This window comes from Hyla sarda, chromosome 10, assembly GCF_029499605.1.
Source record: "Hyla sarda isolate aHylSar1 chromosome 10, aHylSar1.hap1, whole genome shotgun sequence".
NCBI classification, from domain to species: Eukaryota; Metazoa; Chordata; class Amphibia; order Anura; family Hylidae; genus Hyla; species Hyla sarda.
The window spans coordinates 137090918-137111631 of NC_079198.1; the positions used below are offsets into that span (position 1 = coordinate 137090918).

The window sequence follows — 20714 nt, forward strand, 5'->3', positions numbered from 1 at the left end:
TCGGCTGAACGTGCATGCTATTTCAATAGGAAATAGAGAAGTCGGGAGGCCACCATACACATTTGATCAGTGTTTTCCAACCATTGTGCCCCCCAGCAGCTGGAGGCACACTGGTTGGGAAACCCTGCATTATAGTCATCTGGTCCCCTTTTGAAATGAGAAGGTTTGGCCGACCTTTCTTTAGTGCATATGGGGTCTTAAAGGGGTACTCTGGTGAAAAACTTTATTTTTTTTAATTAACTGGGGCCAGAAAGTTAAACAGATTTGTAAATTACTTCTGTTAAAAAATCTTAATCCTTTCAGTACTTTTTAGCAGCTGTATCCTACAGAGGAAAATCTTAATTTTTTGAATTTCTTTTTTGTGTTGTCCACAGTGCTCTCTGCTGACACCTGATGCCCGTATCAGGAACTGTCCAGAGCAGGAGAAAATCCCCATAGCAAACCTATGCTGCTCTGGACAGTTCCTGACAGGGACAGAGGTGTCAGCAGAGAGCACTGTGGACAAGACAAAAAAGAAATTCAAAAAGTAAAGAATTTCCTCTGTAGTATTCAGCAGCTAAAAAGTACTAAAAGGATTAAGATTTTTTAATAGAAGTCATTTACAAATCTGTTTAACTTTCTGGCACCAGTTCATTTAAAAAACAAAAAAAATTTCCACCGAAGTACCCCATAAGTTCTAGTCCAGGAAAAAAAACAATAATATAATAATAATAATTTATAAAAAAAAATGGCTAACTAGAAAATGATATATAGTAATAATAATAATAATAATAATGATGATAATAATAAAAAAATTATAATAATAAATACAAAATAATCTGATAACTAAAAAACATATACCAAACATAATAATAATAATAATAATAATAATAAAAAAAATTATTGATAAATAAAATAATTATTAACAAAAAAATATTATAATAATAACTATCACAATGTAATTTTTTTTATGTTTAATATTGGAGTACTCTGGCAAAAAAAAAAAAAAACGTATCCCCTATGCACAGGATAGGAGATAAGTAGCTGATCGCGGGGGTGTCCGACCGCTGGGCCATTTATTTCTATGGGAGCGCCGATGATGCCCGCGAGCTGTACTTGGGTCTCCCATAGGAATAAATGGAGCGTGTGCCGGCTGCAGCATGTGCTGCTTACTGAGCGCTAAGTCCCAACCCAGTGATCCCCCGCGATCAGCTACTGAAAAGTTATTTTTCGCCAGATATCTCCTTCAAATAAAAATAAACTAATGTTTGGTAAAATTGTATACATTTTATAAAATGTTTGAAGTATTCTTTTTTTTTTTTTGCAAACAAAATGCTGAAATTATATAAATAAGTAAATAACCAAAGGAAACAACAAAACTGGCCTCATCTGGTGATAAAATTTAAAGGACATCTGGGTGCCTCCAGCTGTTGCAAAACTACAACTTCCAGCATACCCGGACCATCTTTGGCTGTCCAGGCATCCTGGGAGTTGTGGCTTTGCACAGGTTGGGGGAGACTGCTTTATACACATGTACGCTCATCTCGGCTGAGTGCTCATGTCTTCCGAAAGGAGAAAAAAAAAGGTTAAGTAGCTGCTAGTCAGCTCTGATGGGGGGTCATCTCACCAAAAACAAAAGGATCAGACAACAGGCTTATCCCTCGCTCCCCGATACCGTCTTTTGAGGAGTGTCAGTAAGCCCCCATATAAAGTCATCCAGCCCATCCTGACAAAATCAGTGGGTTCAGGTGACTTGTTTCTAATATTTATAGCGGCCTTAAAGCCTCATAAACTTTGCCGTAATATGACTAACCGACTGACCCTAACTTTTTTTTTCCTTTGGATAACCCCCTTTAAATACGATATCCCTGCTGGCCTATGGGGCCCCTGCTCTACCTCCACATACCTCCATGTGTTAGGACTATGTGAGCCTCTGTACAGTCTACGAAAAAAACAAAAACAAAATATATATATATATATATATATATATATATATATATATATATAATTTAAAAAAACTTAGCAACAGCGAGTCCCAAACAGACCTTACCTTAATCTTTATAATTTTATTCGTATTTTTTTCTTATAATTTCAGCACAAAAGGGGTTAAAGTGAATGTATGGCGCAGAGAGAGATTGTTGCATCGCTGGGGGCGGGGTGTTAATTTATAAAATAAAATAAGACCTCAGGCGCGCTGAGACATCTTGTTAAGTTACCTGTTGCTCTTAGAGCTGAAAGTGCATGTGGGGTATTTGGGGAATTTGATATCTTGCCATTTTCCAGAAATCTCATTAGGAATGGAAAGTAAAAAAGATAGAGTGGCCCAAAAAGACTGACACCTCTGAGCATTCTTTCTGCAATTTAATATACACATGTTTGCTCCAAAAACATTCAGACCCTGCAAGAAGTAAACGAAAGAAAATTATTTTAAAAAAGTCTTCATTATTGCAACACAAAAGCCAAAACATTGTTATACAACAGGCTGATCCAAACAATGCGAAGTAATATCACCCGACCTGGAAAGATACAAATCAATGGAAGAATTAAAGAAAAATGGAATGGATCAACCGCCCTGTAGGTATCCAAAATGATTGCTCCTCTATGGAACACAATAGCGGTATTTATCTTTTTTATTTTTCTATTTTATTTAATTAATGTATTTAATTCAAACTTAGTTTTTCACATTAAACTATCATAGAAGGTGAAACCTCTCCAAATAACCAACCCCCTTAAATAGATTGTTAGTCCATCTTATGTTGTGAATAAGCGGCCGATATCTCTTAGAAGACCACCCCAATAGAAACCCACTCTAAAATTCAATTTTCGATGATCTTCTCAAAGAGGTTCCACCGTATTAGACTAAATATGTATAGATATATACACAGAAGCAAATGTAAACACAAATGGGAAATTTATTAAAACTGTTCTTCTTAGACACTGAATGTGTCAGGTGTCCAGTCCAAATTAAGGCCAACTATTAGATTACTATTAGATTACTTTAAACTAGAATTGTGTTCCCAATATTTTTGGGCATTTTGGGGAAATTTAGGCAACCCTTACTCATTGAAGCCATGCCCCTTATGAGTTCTGGGACATTTGTAGTAAGTAGTAAATCTATGCCAATATTCTATCCATCTCATATCTATCTATCTATCTATCTATCTATCTATCTATCTAATATCTATCTATCTATCTAATATCTATCTATCTATCTAATATATCTATCTATCTCATATCTATCTATCTATCTAGAGGCACACAGAGGCATATACACAGTGTAGGGTCCGTCCCAGAATGAGGTCACCTTACCGTGGTGGGACGGTCCAAGCTATTTGCCGCCAAATTTGCAAGCTAAGTACCTCATATTTTCATAGTTTCATATCTTCATTTATTGCATTACAGCTGTATAGCTTTTCATGTTCTATCTATGTTTTATCTACTCATGTTTTATCTGTATCTTTGTGCTAGCAGTGTGCTGCTGTATTCTCCTGTTGCTATCTATCTATCTATCTATCTATCTCATATCTATCTCATATCTATCTATCTATCTCATATCTATCTATCTATCTATCTATCTCATATCTATCTATCTATCTATCTATCTATCTATCTATCTGTCTCATATCTATCTATCTATCTATCTATCTCATATCTATCTATCTATCTATCTATCTATCTATCTATCTATCTATCTCATATCTATCTATCTAACAACAAATGTAGAGCAGCACTCCCAAGACAGCAAAGTAGTAGATGGGTGCAGGAAGTCTCAGGGATCCCGGTCCTGGATCCAATGGCTGTATATACAATGAAGGCGACTGCAGCACACCAATTCAAAGTGCAAAAAAGTGATTTATTCCAGGAAATACAGTCATTGTATATCTATCTATCTATCTCATATCTATCTATCTCATATCTATCTCATATCTATCTATTTCATATCTATCTCATATCTATCTATCTCATATCTATCTATCTAATATCTATCTATCTATCTATCTCATATCTCATATCTATCTATCAATCTCATATCTATCTATCTATCTATCTATCTATCTCATATATATATCCATCTATCTCATATCTATCGATCTCATATCTATCTCATATCTATATATATCATATCTATCTATCTATCTCTTATCCATCTATCTATCTATCTATCTATCTATCTATCTATCTATCTAGCAATAGTCCCAATTGTAGGTGCCTGCAGGTAGGGTCCACAAATACACAGAAGAAGGAATCCCCCCAGCACACTGGATAGTGTATAAAAGGTGACGTTTTATTCCATCACACAAGACTGTATACAAGCAACATTTCAACTAACTCTCCTGGTTATTCTCAAGCTCAAGTACAAAAGTGCAAACTCACACATTATATAAGGACCCAATCTGGTATCTGACAGTGAATCAATGAATCAATCAAAAGAATCATAATACACAAATCATAATAAATACATGTGATCACAAATCAAAACATATACAGTGTATATCAGGGACCTCAGCCCATCTTATATATACAGTGTATATCAGGGACCTCAGCCCATCTTATATATACAGTGTATATCAGGGACCTCAGCCCATCTTATATATACAGTGTATATCAGGGACCTCAGCCCATCTTATATATACAGTGTATATCAGGGACCTCAGCCCATCTTATATATACAGTGTATATCAGGGACCTCAGCCCATCTTATATATACAGTGTATATCAGGGACCTCAGCCCATCTTATATATACAGTGTATATCAGGGACCTCAGCCCATCTTATATATACAGTGTATATCAGGGACCTCAGCCCATCTTATATATACAGTGTATATCAGGGACCTCAGCCCATCTTATATATACAGTGTATATCAGGGACCTCAGCCCATCTTATATATACAGTGTATATCAGGGACCTCAGCCTATCTTATATATACAGTGTATATCAGGGACCTCAGCCCATCTTATATATACAGTGTATATCAGGGACCTCAGTCCATCTTATATATACAGTGTATATCAGGGACCTCAGTCCATCTTATATATACAGTGTATATCAGGGGCCTCAGCCCATCTTATATATACAGTGTATATCAGGGACCTCAGCCCATCTTATATATACAGTGTATATCAGGGACCTCAGCCCATCTTATATATACAGTGTATATCAGGGACCTCAGTCCATCTTATATATACAGTGTATATCAGGGACCTCAGTCCATCTTATATATACAGTGTATATCAGGGGCCTCAGCCCATCTTATATATACAGTGTATATCAGGGACCTCAGCCCATCTTATATATACAGTGTATATCAGGGACCTCAGTCCATCTTATATATACAGTGTATATCAGGGACCTCAGTCCATCTTATATATACAGTGTATATCAGGGACCTCAGCCCATCTTATATATACAGTGTATATCAGGGACCTCAGCCCATCTTATATATACAGTGTATATCAGGGACCTCAGTCCATCTTATATATACAGTGTATATCAGGGACCTCAGCCCATCTTATATATACAGTGTATATCAGGGACCTCAGCCCATCTTATATATACAGTGTATATCAGGGACCTCAGCCCATCTTATATATACAGTGTATATCAGGGACCTCAGCCTATCTTATATATACAGTGTATATCAGGGACCTCAGTCCATCTTATATATACAGTGTATATCAGGGACCTCAGCCCATCTTATATATACAGTGTATATCAGGGACCTCAGCCCATCTTATATATACAGTGTATATCAGGGACCTCAGCCCATCTTATATATACAGTGTATAGCAGGGACCTCAGCCCATCTTATATATACAGTGTATATCAGGGACCTCAGCCCATCTTATATATACAGTGTATATCAGGGACCTCAGCCCATCTTATATATACAGTGTATATCAGGGACCTCAGCCCATCTTATATATACAGTGTATATCAGGGACCTCAGCCCATCTTATATATACAGTGTATATCAGGGACCTCAGCCCATCTTATATATACAGTGTATATCAGGGACCTCAGCCCATCTTATATATACAGTGTATATCAGGGACCTCAGCCCATCTTATATATACAGTGTATATCAGGGACCTCAGCCCATCTTATATATACAGTGTATATCAGGGACCTCAGCCCATCTTATATATACAGTGTATATCAGGGACCTCAGCCCATCTTATATATACAGTGTTCTGTGCATAAATAACCACACACCCCATTTAAGATCCCTATTAATCCTAGGGAATAGTGACAAGTGATTAAAATCAATAAACCTACAGTAACATGGGAGTGTTCAGTCACCGGAGTCTCTGTGTAGACGCCCAAGTGTGGATATTCACCACCTCCTCAGTAGAATCATATATAAAAAGGCATGGGCTATAGGCTTTTAGAATAAAATCCAGCACTCACGTTTAGACGGTTCATCTTTTTCTTGTTTATTCCGATATTTCTGCAGTTTTAATCAGCTTTTCAGATGGGATGTCGGCGCACATCCAGTCTAGCAGAGGTCTTATCTTACTAACTGGGAGCCATCAGGGTCATGACGCGACCTTTCGGGGGACCTCCCCCTTACTCATGGGAGTAACATGGGAGTGTTCACTCACCGGAATGTGATATTCAATAAACGCCATGTGTTAGATACGGACGCCGCTGCAAGGCACGAGCCGGCGCCAGAAGTGCGTCATCTTTAGTGGAAAGGCACTAGGAGGCACCCGTAGTGTTACTGTGCGTGTACAGCACTCGGGAGAGCGCGGCGCCATCTTAAATGAGGGAAATGTACCATTAAAATAACCAAACCAAAAGAAAGAAAAACAAAATGTATGCACAGAGGTTTGTATCATGGGTCCCTGTGTATAGCACCGCCACAATTCCACAGTACTGGAGACACATTATACAAATAGGGCTTTGTGTGGATAGGAGACAAACACGCCGGCGTCTATCTCCTTATCCACGGGTGTCGTTCCACTGGAGCCCATGTCAAATAGACGGCACATCCAATGGCCCGGTACTCCACAAACCCCTACATCTTTAAGGGGTACTCCACCACTAGACATCATATCCCCTATCCAAAAGATAGGGGATAAGATGTCTGATCGCAGGGGTCCCGCCGCTGGGGACCCCTGCAATATAGCATGCGGCACCCACCTGTCATGACGTCACGGACTTCCGTTCCCGTGGTCGCGACCCAGACCCTCCAGCGCTTCCGGACAAGAAACAGGTGGGTGCCGCATGCTATATTGCAGAGGTCCCCAGCGGCGGGACCCCTGCGATCAGACATCTTATCCCCTATCCTTTGGATAGGGGATAAGATGTCTAGGGGTGGAGTACCCCTTTAAGACCTTCTCGGTCATATATCTAGCAGGCAGTTCTGATGTGGCACATAACATGAACCCAATTAGGGACAAGCAAGTCCCATGTAGAATCGTGCAATTAAAGTAAAAATATAATAATAATAAAAATAATAATAGAATAAAAATAAAATAATAAACTAATAAAATAAAAATTTTAAATAAAAATTTAATTTAAAATTACAAACTGAAAAATGAATGTGTGAAAAGGGAGGTGTCTAAATTAAAAATGAGTAATAATCGATTATTACATCCTAATATGACGAGAGGTGATATGGAAGCCTCGACTGCCCTTGCCAGGGACCACATCAAACCAGCCGATAAGGGTGAAGCGGTCGTGGTCTTGGGCAGGGAGCAGTACATTAAGGAAGCTGAAAGACAATAGAATGATCATAATGTGTACGAATGCCTACCCAGGGATCCCAGGGTCTCTATTGAGGATAGGATTAAGTCGGTAGTGGAGTCTGATGACTTTGATGATAAGGTTATTGATGAAGAAACAAAGAAATATCTTATTGTAATGTTTCCAGTGACTCCACTCCTATATTTACTGCCAAGATTCATAAGGACTTTACTGCCGAGATCCACCAGGCCGTCCTATTGTATCAGGCAGAATTTCCATTACCTCACATATTTCAGTATTTCTGGACAAACTACTCAGGACCTTCGCAGTAAATACAAGGTCATACATCAGGGACACCAATGATTTTTTACAGAAATTGCCAACATTTAAGTTCCAAGTTGGGCTATTATAGCCTCATTTGATGTTGTTAGTCTCTACACCTCCATCCAACATGGTGGAGGCGGTCACTAAATGTTTACGTGAGACTAATTTTTCAGAGATCAAGTTTCACTTTGTGGTTTCCCTTTTGAGACTAGAGTTGGAGAACAATTATTTCCTATTTGATGGTAACTTTTACCTACAGAAGCGGGGACCACAATGGGTAGCAATGTTGCACCCACTTATGCTAATATTTTTATGGCGAACTTATTTTTATGTCAATGTATCCCTCCACTCCAGCAAAATACTGGAGTGGTGGAGGTATATAGACGATATTTTTTTGATTTGGCTTGGTGATGTAACAGAATTACTATTGTTTCAGGAACATCTCAATAGCAGAGATCCAGACATTCGGTTTATGTTAACTCACTCTACACACTCGGTGAGTTTCTTGGATGTCATGGTTACAGTTGACAATGGACGCTTGACGACTGACCTATATATGAAGGAGACGGATTGTAACACTCTTGAGGTATAACAGTTGTCACCCCAGGTCGATGGTGAATTTCCTCCCCTACAGCCAGATGCTGAGGGCAGGGAGGATCACTGACACAGTAGACAAACGGGAGAAAGCTCTGGACAGAATGACTGACAACTTTAGAGAAAGAGGGTATCCCCAATCATTGATAAAAAGAAAGAGAGAGAGGAGGATCACACAACACAGGACTTTGGCCGAAAAATGGAGGGGGAGATACTCCTCGAATTGCCTTTGTTACTATGTACAATGACGTTTCCCCTAAGATTGGGGCATTGTATGTAAATACTGGAATGTACTGGGATGTTACAGCAATATTCCTGAATTTTCAAGTCCTCTCTGATTTCTTATAGGAGAACAGCGAACTTGAAAGACAAACTCGTGAAGGCAGACATTTCATTATAATCTGGCGACCCCCAACGTTACATCACCTTGCCCTGAAAAGGTAGTTTTCCGTGCCGTTCGTGCATAAATTGTAATCTTATGCGCAAAGGAAGTAACTTTATTCATCCAGCTACAGGGGTAGTCTATCCTATTAAACATTATGTGACTTGCAACTTATCATTTGTCATATATGTGCTTTTGGTGCCCATGTGGTCTTCTCTACATTGGGAAGACCACATGGGACCTGAAGATCAGATTAAATCAGCACAGATATACTATAAGAAAGAAAAAGTTAGACCTTCCAGTCTCTAAGAACTTTTCAGAACAAGGACATAATGAAAGGGATTTGAGGTTTATGGTGAATGACCATGTTCCCCAGTTAAAACAGGGAGGTGATAGACAGGGTCTGCTCAGAAGGCTTGAGTTAAAATGGATTTATACTCTAAATACATTAAAACCAGCAGGAATGAATGTGGAATTTAAAACATCATGGAGGGTGGTGGGGAGACAGGCATCCCTGGGGACAGTTCTAGTCGATGCACTGATTTTTTTTGGGTATGGCATTTGTGTGTCAGACACTGGAGGCCCCGTGCATAACCATTTATTTTGTTATTCATTTATGTTTTATGCAATTTTATCTTGGTTATGATTTTACTTTGTCATTTTTCACTTTGTAATTTTAAATTTTATTTATATTTTTTTATTTTTTTTATTTTTTAATTATTATATTTTTACTTTAATTGCACGATTCTATGTGGGACTTGCCTGTCCCTAATTGGGTTCATGTTATGTGCCACATCAGAACTGCCTGCTAGATATATGACCGAGAGGGTCTTAAGAGGTAGGGGTTTATGGAGTGCCGGACCATTGGATGTGCCGTCTATTTGACATGGGCTCCAGTGGAACGACACCCGTGGATAAGGAGATAGACGTCGCCGGTGTTTGTCTCCTATCCACACAAAGCCCTATTTGCATAATGTGTCTCCAGTACTGTGGAATTGTGGCGGTGCTATACACAGGGACCCATGATACAAACCTCTGTGCATACATTTTGTTTTTCTTTCTTTTGGTTCGGTTATTTTCTTTTACTGGTACATTTCCCTCATTTAAGATGGCGCCGCGCTCTCCCGAGTGCTGTACACGCACAGTAACACTACGGGTGCCTCCTAGTGCCTTTCCACTAAAGATGACGCACTTCTGGCGCCGGCTCGTGCCTTGCAGCGGCGTCCGTATCTAACACATGGCGTTTATTGAATATCACATTCCGGTGAGTGAACCCTCCCATGTTACTGTAGGTTTATTGATTTTAATCACTTTAGTCACTATTCCCTAGGATTAATAGGGATCTTAAATGGGGTGTGTGGTTATTTCTGCACAGAACACTGTATATATAAGATGGGCTGAGGTCCCTGATATACACTGTATATATAAGATGGGCTGAGGTCCCTGATATACACTGTATATATAAGATGGGCTGAGGTCCCTGATATACACTGTATATATAAGATGGGCTGAGGTCCCTGATATACACTGTATATATAAGATAGGCTGAGATCCCTGATATACACTGTATATATAAGATGGGCTGAGGTCCCTGATATACACTGTATATATAAGATGGGCTGAGGTCCCTGATATACACTGTATATATAAGATGGGCTGAGGTCCCTGATATACACTGTATATATAAGATGGTCTGAGGTCCCTGATATACACTGTATATATAAGATGGGCTGAGGTCCCTGATATACACTGTATATATAAGATGGGCTGAGGTCCCTGATATACACTGTATATATAAGATGGGCTGAGGTCCCTGATATACACTGTATATATAAGATGGGCTGAGGTCCCTGATATACACTGTATATATAAGATGGGCTGAGGTCCCTGATATACACTGTATATATAAGATAGGCTGAGATCCCTGATATACACTGTATATATAAGATGGGCTGAGGTCCCTGATATACACTGTATATATAAGATGGGCTGAGGTCCCTGATATACACTGTATATATAAGATGGGCTGAGGTCCCTGATATACACTGTATATATAAGATGGGCTGAGGTCCCTGATATACACTGTATATATAAGATAGGCTGAGATCCCTGATATACACTGTATATATAAGATGGGCTGAGGTCCCTGATATACACTGTATATATAAGATGGGCTGAGGTCCCTGATATACACTGTATATATAAGATGGGCTGAGGTCCCTGATATACACTGTATATATAAGATGGGCTGAGGTCCCTGATATACACTGTATATATAAGATGGGCTGAGGTCCCTGATATACACTGTATATATTAGATGGGCTGAGGTCCCTGATATACACTGTATATGTTTTGATTTGTGATCACATGTATTTATTATGGATTTGTGTATTATGATTCTTTTGATTGATTAATTGATTCACTGTCAGATACCAGATTGGTGTCCTTATATAATGTGTGAGTTTGCACTTTTGTACTTGAGCTTGAGAAAAACCAGGAGAGTTAGTTGAAATGTCGCTTGTATACAGTCTTGTGTGATGGAATAAAACTTCACCTTTTATACACTATCCAGTGTGCTGCGGGGGATTCCTTCTATCTATCTATCCACACAAGGAGGAGAATACAGCATGAAAAATTATAAATTTAGGTGCTTCGCTCACCATTTGGCCAAATAGTTTGGACCATCCCATCACGATAAGGTGACCTCATTGGGACGGACCCTACACTGTGAAGTCAGGCACTGTGTGCCTCTGTGCAGTCAGTTACCAGGCTTGTAAGGTCTGAGACATCCAGCACCTTGTAAGATGGGTGGGGTGCACCTGTATGCCGGGTCCATGCAATAGTTTGGTATCAGTATGTGCTGGCCAACTTATCCTTTTTTGTGTTATAAATATGGGGGGAGTGGCTACCTCCATGTTGGTTCCTGCACCCCACCCATCTTATAAGGTGCTGGATGTCTCAGACCTTACAAGCCTGGTAACTGCACAGAGGTACATTCATAGTGTAGGGTCCATCCCAATGAGGTCACCTTATCGCGGTGGGATGGTCCAAACTATTTGGCCAAATGGTGAGCGAGGCGCCTCAATTTTTCATTTTTCATTGTAGCAATATAGCATTTCATGTTTTATCTGTATCTTTGTGCTAGCAGTGTGCTGCTGTATTCTCCTCTTTGTGTATATTTAGTCTAGCAGCGTGCACCTGTATGTCCATGCAATAGTTTGGTATCAGTATGTGCTGGCCAATTTATCTTTCTATCTATCTATCTATCTATCTATCTATCTATCTATCTATCTATCTATCCATTTACCTATACAATCTATATAAACTACATTATCTATAATCACTATTAATCTCTTATCCATTGACATTATTGTACAAAATAAAAAAAAGCCTACATCTGCTATGAGCATATATTGGTTTACTTTTTGTGCCATTTTACTGGTTTAAATGTGTCAATCCATTGCTGCTCCCACCCCCTTCAGTAAAAAAACAATCACACGTTATAGAAAAAATATGGCAATATTTTGCAACTTTTTTAAGCCTAAGAAATTTGGCAAATGGTTTAATAAATTCCTCACTTTACATCCAAATCCCCAATACGGACATATGTGTCTCTATGGTTCCAGACTACAAACCAGCCCTCTGTAGTCAGGAAGTTCCCTATACAGTGAATGGCGCGACAGCCATAATCCAGCACCCAGAAATGTATATGGGCTCCTTCTGTATTAATAGTTTTCCTAGTCCAGTGGTCTTCAAACTGTGGACCTAAAGCGCTGGAAAACTACAACTCTCAGCATGCCCAGACAGTCAATGGCTGTCAAGGCATGCTGGGAGTTTTTGCAACAGCTGGAGGTCTACAGTTTGGATAACACTACCCTAGTCCCTCCTATCAGCTATGATTGACAGATCTAGTGTCCTATCATAGCTGCGAGGAGGGTCTGGGGAGGATATCAATACAGTTACTTTTGATACAGTTGAATCCAATGCTTTACTAGTAAGTAAAGTAACTACTTAGGATCGGCTAGAACTTGGATGGCTTTATGGAGAAATTGTCCCGGTATAGCAGAACTATAGCAAAGTTGATGGTTTACAATGAAAAGTTTTGTTGATATCGCATATATATGCAAATATCTGGTTTAAAAAATACATTGTTCTTCTCTGATCCACCTTTAGGATCAAACAAAGGAAAAAAATATGCAAAAAATTTCCAAGTTAAAACCAAAGACAAAAACATTGAACATGCTATGCTAGTTGAGTTCTCATCTCAAGTAATGTAGTTAAACTCGTAGGGTACGCCAAGTTAAATATTTCTGCAGATACAATAATTTAGCAAATTTGCCTCCTTCTCCTGATATTCCTGCTCCTTTCCTCTCCTTATGGACAGCTCATTGCCTAGGTTGCAGACCACTGTTTCACTCAAGAAGAGGTGGCCTGGCTGATGTGTGTATCTATCTATCTAGATATGTATATGGGATAGATCTACAAGCCTGACCATATCTATACCATCCTGATCACCTCTGAGTAGAGAAGTGGTCAGTAACCTAGGCAATGAGCTGTCAGCAATGTGGGAAATAAGCAGGAATATCAAGGAGAAAGAAGGAGAGAAGTTTGCTCAATTAAAATGTATTTGTATTTTCATCTTGTTGTGCCCTGCAAGTTTAACTATGTCAGTTAAAGAGGTTATCCGGCCAAATAGCAGCACCCGCATTCTATGCAGGGCTGCATCTCCAGTCTCGGAAAGCTATTTGTTTCCGGGACTGGAGGTGTGACGTAACGCCATATCCCCTCATGACGTCATGCTACGCCCCCCCCATTCATGTCTATGGGAGGGGGCGTGACGGCTGTCACGCCCCCTCCCATAGACATGAATGGAGGGGGTGTGGCTTTATGGGGATGGCGGGGGGTCCCAGCGACGGGCCCCCCATGATCACACATCTTATCCCCGATCCTTTGGATTGGGGATAAGATGTCTTTGGCTGGATAACCCCTTTAAGATGGGAATACACCTGTAAACTACCAAGTCTATTGGTATACAGTAAGATATATATCAAGCTATTTGTTTTTTGTTTTACTGTGTCTTTTATTATACATCATTATCTATGTCTGACACTTGCATTCACCTTACTCGCCTCAGTGCTGCTTCTGTTTCTATTTCCCACTCCGAGATAAGCCCCTGGAATGTCAGGCGGAATGCCAGCTCATAGCTAACGAACAGAGGGCCGGAAATATTCTTTATAGTTTATAATGATGTATTCAGTCATTTTTTGGGAGGACATTTTCTATGTTTGTGAAATTAATATTTAGTTTTTCTCACATTTTTGCATGGCGTTAGATGTTTGTGTATCTTCTCTTCTCTATGTGGCTTAAAGGGGTACTCCGCTGCTCAGCGTTTGGAACAAACTGCCACGCTCCCTCCCATAGACTTGCATTGAGGGGGCGGGGCATGACGTCATGAGGGGGTAGGGCTGTGACGTCACGAGCTCCCAGCGCTGGTTCCAAACGCTGAGCAGCAGAGTACCCCTTTAAGAGAAAATGCAGTTTGGGTTGTATTTATTCAATCATCTCACAGTTTTTCGACCCATATGAGATCTCTCCTACGCTGGGGACCCCCATGATCATGCACGTGGCACCCCGTTTGTAATCAGTCCCCGGAGCGTGTTCGCTCCGGGTCTGATTACTGGCGACCACAGGGCCAACGGCGTGTGACGTCACGCCTCCGCCCCCGTGTGACGTCACGCTCCCCCCCTCAATGCAAGCCTACGGGAGGGGGCGTGATAGCTGTCACGCCCCCTCCCGTAGGCTTGCATTGAGGGGCGGAGCGTGAGGTCACAAGGGGGCGGAGGCGTGACGTCACACGCCGCCGGCCTCGTGATTGACAGTAATCAGACCCGGAGCGAATACGCTCCGGGGACTGATTACAAACGGGGTGCCGCGTGCAAGATCACGGGGTCCCCAGCGGCGGGACTCCCGCGATCAGGCATCTTATCCCCTATCCTTTGGATAGGGGATAAGATGTCTAAGCACCGGAGAACCCCTTTAAAGGGGTACTATGGTATTGTATTTGAAAACTGTATTTAAATAAAACTATCACCCACAAGACATACAGGAATAAATTACTAATATAGTGTTATCATAAATTGCACTGGCTTTAGCATGCTTTTGCATGATTCAGCCCTGAAAGGAAGTTGTGTAGTCCTCTCACTGTCAAGGTGGAATTGTCTCAGCAGCTTCCATGCTCTTCTATTTTTCCTGATAGGAAGCTGTGTAGTCCCATTATTGTCAGTGTGGCGTTGTCTCCTGACAGAAATTTGGGTAGCACTATCATTGTCAGTGTGTTGTCTCAGCAGTATTCTGACTCCTCCCTCTCTCCTGACAGGAAGTTGTGAAGACCTCTCTTTGTCAGTGTGGTATTGTCTCAGTAGACGCCTGGCTTCTTCCTCTCTCCAGAGACCACACATCATCCTCTGCTGTCTCAGTAGACGTGGCTGTACCTTGTCTCTGACCTATAACCTGCCCCGCTAAGTGACATCATCTTCTCGGACCAGCCCCTCCAGCTACATCACCATCTCCCTTTCATATACACATATACATATATATATCTGTACAGGGACATTTAGAAAAGAATAACGGTGTGTTTAGCATGCTGCATTGTGCTAAACAACGTCACAGGCAGAGAAGCAGACAGAGAATGAATACATCAGGTGCTGCAACCACACTTTGCAATAGTCTGCTGTGAAATAAAATGTTCAGCAACAGATTTGGGCAGGAGTGCTAAGGGATGGAATAAGAAGGGTGGTATGGCCATGAAAAAGACCTGAGGGAAACCACTTCATTCTGGGAATTGTAGTACTGAGCAACTGCTCAACCAGGAAGTTGTGAGACAACATGGTAGAGGAGAAGACTACATACCCAAAAAACAAATTGATTTTTTTTGTGGTTGCACAACTGGGACAGACAAATGCTGCAATGCTATAGGCTTCTCCAGCATGTTATTTTTTTTAACCTATTGTCAGAGTGCCCTTTAACATTTTACAAAATGATTTAGGCAATAGATAGCATAGCTTTATAGGAACATTACAAGTAAAACGTACAATGTGTGCTATGGTTTGGGGGAGGACAAGGAACACCTCGGGCCCTGCACTATACATAACAGTATCTCAGCTTTACCTGGAGTGTTCCTTTAATGTTTCTGCCGATTACAAAAACAACTCCTATTCTTGCGCAAAAATCCATATAACTACAAATACAATGACTGTAAAGACTTTTTTTTAGGGCAGATTTTTGCCTTCTTTATCTTAAAGTCACCCCTAGTTTTATTAGGACTAAATCCCCCTTCATTCCCGTTACCAACAGTGTACTACCCCCTTTATACTCTAGATGTCACTGTTGTCAATGCAATTTGCTGTTATCCAATTTTTTTGTATACACGAAAGGGATAGGCCTGTGGTGTCCAACCTGTGGCCCTTCAGCTGTTGCAAAACTACAACGCTCAGCATGCCCGGACAGCCAAAGGCTGTCCGGGCATGCTGAGCATTGTAGTTTTGCAACAGCTGGAGAACAGCAGATTGGACACCCTTGGTATAGCCTATCAGGTATTACCACAGTATGGATATGGCTAGGTTGCACATAATGAAGACTACTTCTTTGTTTGGGAAAATCTGGAGCCCTGCCGCCAGTCTGTACACATTTGTATAAGGTTGTACACTACATATCGATCAGACCTCTAGGGGGCAGCAAAGGTCTCCCAGAAAGTGACAACAATGTTTTGTACTAAATCAAATAAAATTATAAACAGTGGATCCTGCTTTTGCACCTCACATTGTCTTCCTCTAACATACAATTGAATATTATTTTTAAGAAAAATACTCCAAAAACATTCAACCGCATCCAAAAAATAAAATTTCGATTGTCATCTATAAATGTAAAAATCTCCAATGCAACACATTTTATTAAGGTAATAAGTAAAGAAATAAAAAAATAAAAAAAAGGAAATATAGGCATGCAACCAGAGATGAGACTTGGCAATATACTCTTGCAAAAAATATTAATGCATCGAGTATTTTGACAAAAAGTTGAAAAGCACCCTTTATATACCAAAGTTGAGGCAGCCATGTTGAGGGATGGTCCGGTGTTAATATAAGAACCTCTACCTCATGCGTGAGAGTCCATATTGGGTCCATGAGCTTCCTGATCTCCTAAGAACCTCTACCTCATGTGTGAGAGTCCTTATTGGGTCCATGAGGTTCCTGCTCTCCTAAGAACCTCTACCTCATGCGTGAGAGTTCTTATTGGGCCGATGAGGTTCCTCCTCTCCTAAGAACCTCTACCTCATGCGTGAGAGTCCTTATTGGGCACATGAACTTCCTGATCTCCTAAGAACCTCTACCTCATGTGTGAGAGTCCTTATTGGGTACAGGAGGTTCCTGCTCTCCTAAGAACCTCTACCTCATGTGTGAGAGTCCTTATTGGGTACAGGAGGTTCCTGCTCTCCTAAGAACCTCTACCTCATGTGTGAGAGTCCTTATTGGGTCCATGAGCTTCCTGATCTCCTAAGAACATCTACCTCATGTGTGAGAGTCCTTATTGGGTACAGGAGGTTCCTGCTCTCCTAAGAACCTCTACCTCATGCGTGAGAGTCCTTATTGGGCGATGAGGTTCCTGTTCTCCTAAGAACCTCTACCTCATGCGTGAGAGTCCTTATTGGGCCCATGAGGTTCCTGCTCTCCTAAGAACCTCTACCTCAAGCGTGAGAGTCCTTATTGGGCCGATGAGGTTCCTGCTCTCCTAAGAACCTCTACCTCATGAGTGAGAGTCCTTATTGGGCCCATGAGGTTCCTGCTCTCCTAAGAACCTCTACCTCACATGTGAGAGTCCTTATTGGGTACAGGAGGTTTCTGCTCTCCTAAGAACTTCTACCTCATGCGTGAGAGTCCTTATTGGGTCCATGAGGTTTCTGCTCTTCTAAGAACCTCAACCTCATGTGTGACATTCCTTATTGGGCCCATGAGGTTCCTGCTCTCCTAAGAATCTCTACCTCATGTGTGAGAGTCCTTATTGGGTCCATGAGGTTCCTGATCTCCTAAGAACCCCTAGCTAATGCATAAGAACCTTTATTGGGTCCATGAGGTTCTTGCTCTCCTAAGAACCTCTAGCACTGATGGCAGGAAGCCTAAAATAACCCAATGACCCATTAGCAATACAATGAAGACTTAATGGACCATTCATGAACCATACTGGTCTGAAGCAGCCATGGGGTGCTACACTAGTCTGGTAATGCTGAAGTCCCTGCCTTTTCCAATAATGTCACGCACTGTGAGATCCTCTAATGCTAACCACTTGGTCTGCCCAAAGTGTGATGTCACTCTCAGACAGCAGTGGGACAGCTCTGATGACTGCTAAGTTCAACACCAAACTAGACTCACACCCCAATGGGCTTCCTTCTCATGAACATTGACTCAGTCCCCCAAAAGGGTTGCCTCCACTGTGTAAAGGTGTCGGGTGCCTTGTGAAAGGGTATTCCAATTTCCACTGTTGAGACCCTCACAGTTGCCCTCTGCTGAGCAGATCTTATCGAAGGTACTTACCGACGAGTGGGGAACCTTCTTGGAGCCACTTTTTTCCCATAACTCATGCAACATGGTCCCAGGTTCTAAAGTCCTAGAACCATCTCTGTTGAGGACCACCATGAAGGTCATGCCAACCACCCACCAAAATAAATCTATAACTCTTGTAGAAACTGGAATAACCCTTTAGTGCCATCCCAACAAGGTATTTCAGTATTATGAACACCCTCTTCAATCTACTGTATGCTGTATCTAAGGTAAACAAGCAGAATGTTACATCCATGGTTGAGAGAACAGTGCAACCCCCGTGTTCTTGGAAGGCAGAAACAGGCACCTTCTGCTGGTTCCTGCCACCACTTTCTAAGCATGCCCAGTGATGGTTCTATAAAGGTCCCATGGATGAGTCATGCAAGTCTACTGTTGGCATACCCATATGTGCTACTTCAAAAAAATAAAGGTTCTGGATCAGAAAATGCAATAGAATGAATTCTATTGTTTCTGCATTGAATGGATGTGTATCTTGCAGACAGCTCTCGGCTGCAGCCCCATGCAAGCAAGCACAAAGCAACGGGTTAGGAACGCAAGAGAGAATCTTGACTTGCAAAAACTAAACTCACCCTTTTGAACAGTCTATGGTCCACCAGAGGGCTTTAGATAGCAAAACAATAGCAGACAGCTATTAGCAAAAGGCGCAGAACTGAAAGAGAACTCATTTATATAGAGAGATCTTGGACAGACATTTGTATTCGTTATCAGTCATTCCCCAATTCCAGAATATAACATATGCAGGCAGATAAAGAAGTCGGCACAACCTATATCTTTCTTATACCCCTTCACGGCTTCCCAGGTATGGCAATGGACCTTAAAAGGGTACTCCACTGGAAAACATTTGTTTTTAAATCAACTGGTGCCAGAAAGTTAAACAGATTTGTAAATTACTTCTATTTTAAAATCTTAATCTTTCCAGTACTTATCAGCTGCTGTATACTCCACAGGAAGTTCTTTTCTTTTTGAATTTCCTTTCTGCCTGACCACAGTGCTCTCTGCTGACAGCTCTGTCCATTTTGGGAACTGTCCAGAGTAGGAGTAAATCCCCATAGCAAACCTCTCCTGCTCTGGACAGTTCCTGACATGGACAGAGGTGTCAGCAGAGAGCACTGTGGTCAGACAGACAGGAAATTCAAAAAGAAAAGAACTGCCTCTGTAGTATACAGCAACTGATAAGATTTTTTAATAGAAGTAATTTACAAATCTGTCTAATTTGCTGGCACCAGTTCATTTAAAAGAAAATGTTTTTCTACTGGAGTACCCCTGCACTAACCACAGGTGACGCTGATGACAACGGTACTCACCTTGTCCCATTCTGTTGCGGGGATCTTTGGTAATCTCCTCCATTAGCTCTGCTCCGGGCACCCGGCTTGGGGCACAGGCGGAGCTTACTGACGTCACTGCTGCTGTTCTCTCAGCAGGGAGCAGCAGCGGTGATGTCACTAAGCTCAGCCCATGCCCCAAGCTGCTGCTGCTCTCTGCAGGTTCTCGCAGCAGTGGTGACTTTAGTAAGCTCCGCCCGTGACTGGAGCTAATGGAGGAAATTTCCAAAGATCCCCACCAAGGAACGGGACAAGGTGAGTACCGTTGTCATCAGTGTCATCTGCACCTACCGGTACCGACAGGTTAGTGCAGGTGACACTGGTGACAGATTTCCTTTAAGATGCTCAACTAGCAGGGCTCATCTTCATAAGAACATGTTCTTTAAAAATAGTAATAAAGAAGCAAAGGAGGCACTAAGTTTTTAACTACACGAAGAATAAATACATTTTGCACTTTATGGGTGAGTGCCTCCTTTGTTACTCCTTTACCAGAATATGACATGTTACATTCAGTGGTGAAGGACACACAAGATGGTGACTCTATAAGTGAGGAACTTCATAAAGTGGACCAGTCAGTGTAAAAACTCTTGACATGTCCTGGGCACATGACATAGGTTTGTATCGGTCGGGGTCTGAGGGTTCAGACCCCGGTCGATCAGTAGAACAGTCCCATAGACTAACATTATGAGACAGTCCTGGTCATGTTACAGAGGCGGGAAGAGAATGCGGTAAGCAACTCTCCCAGCTCATTCTATTGATCGGTCGGGGTCTGAACATTCAGACCCTGACTGATAAACACATTTTATATGT

General features: G+C 41.3%; 1 protein-coding gene across 11 annotated transcripts in view; it reads right to left on the minus strand.

The window, feature by feature from the left end:
- Positions 1-20714, minus strand: part of LOC130293821 (calmodulin-binding transcription activator 1-like) — a 1711968-nt gene that overhangs the window by 22076 nt on the left and 1669178 nt on the right. For 8 of the 11 annotated variants that reach the window (XM_056542963.1, XM_056542962.1, XM_056542965.1 and 5 more), the window contains 2 exons: positions 19152-19182; positions 2196-2377 (listed from right to left, as the gene is read on the minus strand). The exons of 1 other annotated variant lie outside the window; for it this stretch is intronic. In XM_056542963.1, the coding sequence (XP_056398938.1) occupies positions 2196-2377; positions 19152-19182 (213 nt within the window). Of the gene's footprint in view, positions 1-2195; positions 2378-19151; positions 19183-20714 lie in introns of those variants that run through there. 2 more of the 11 variants (XM_056542966.1, XM_056542968.1) reach the window with 2 other exon arrangements.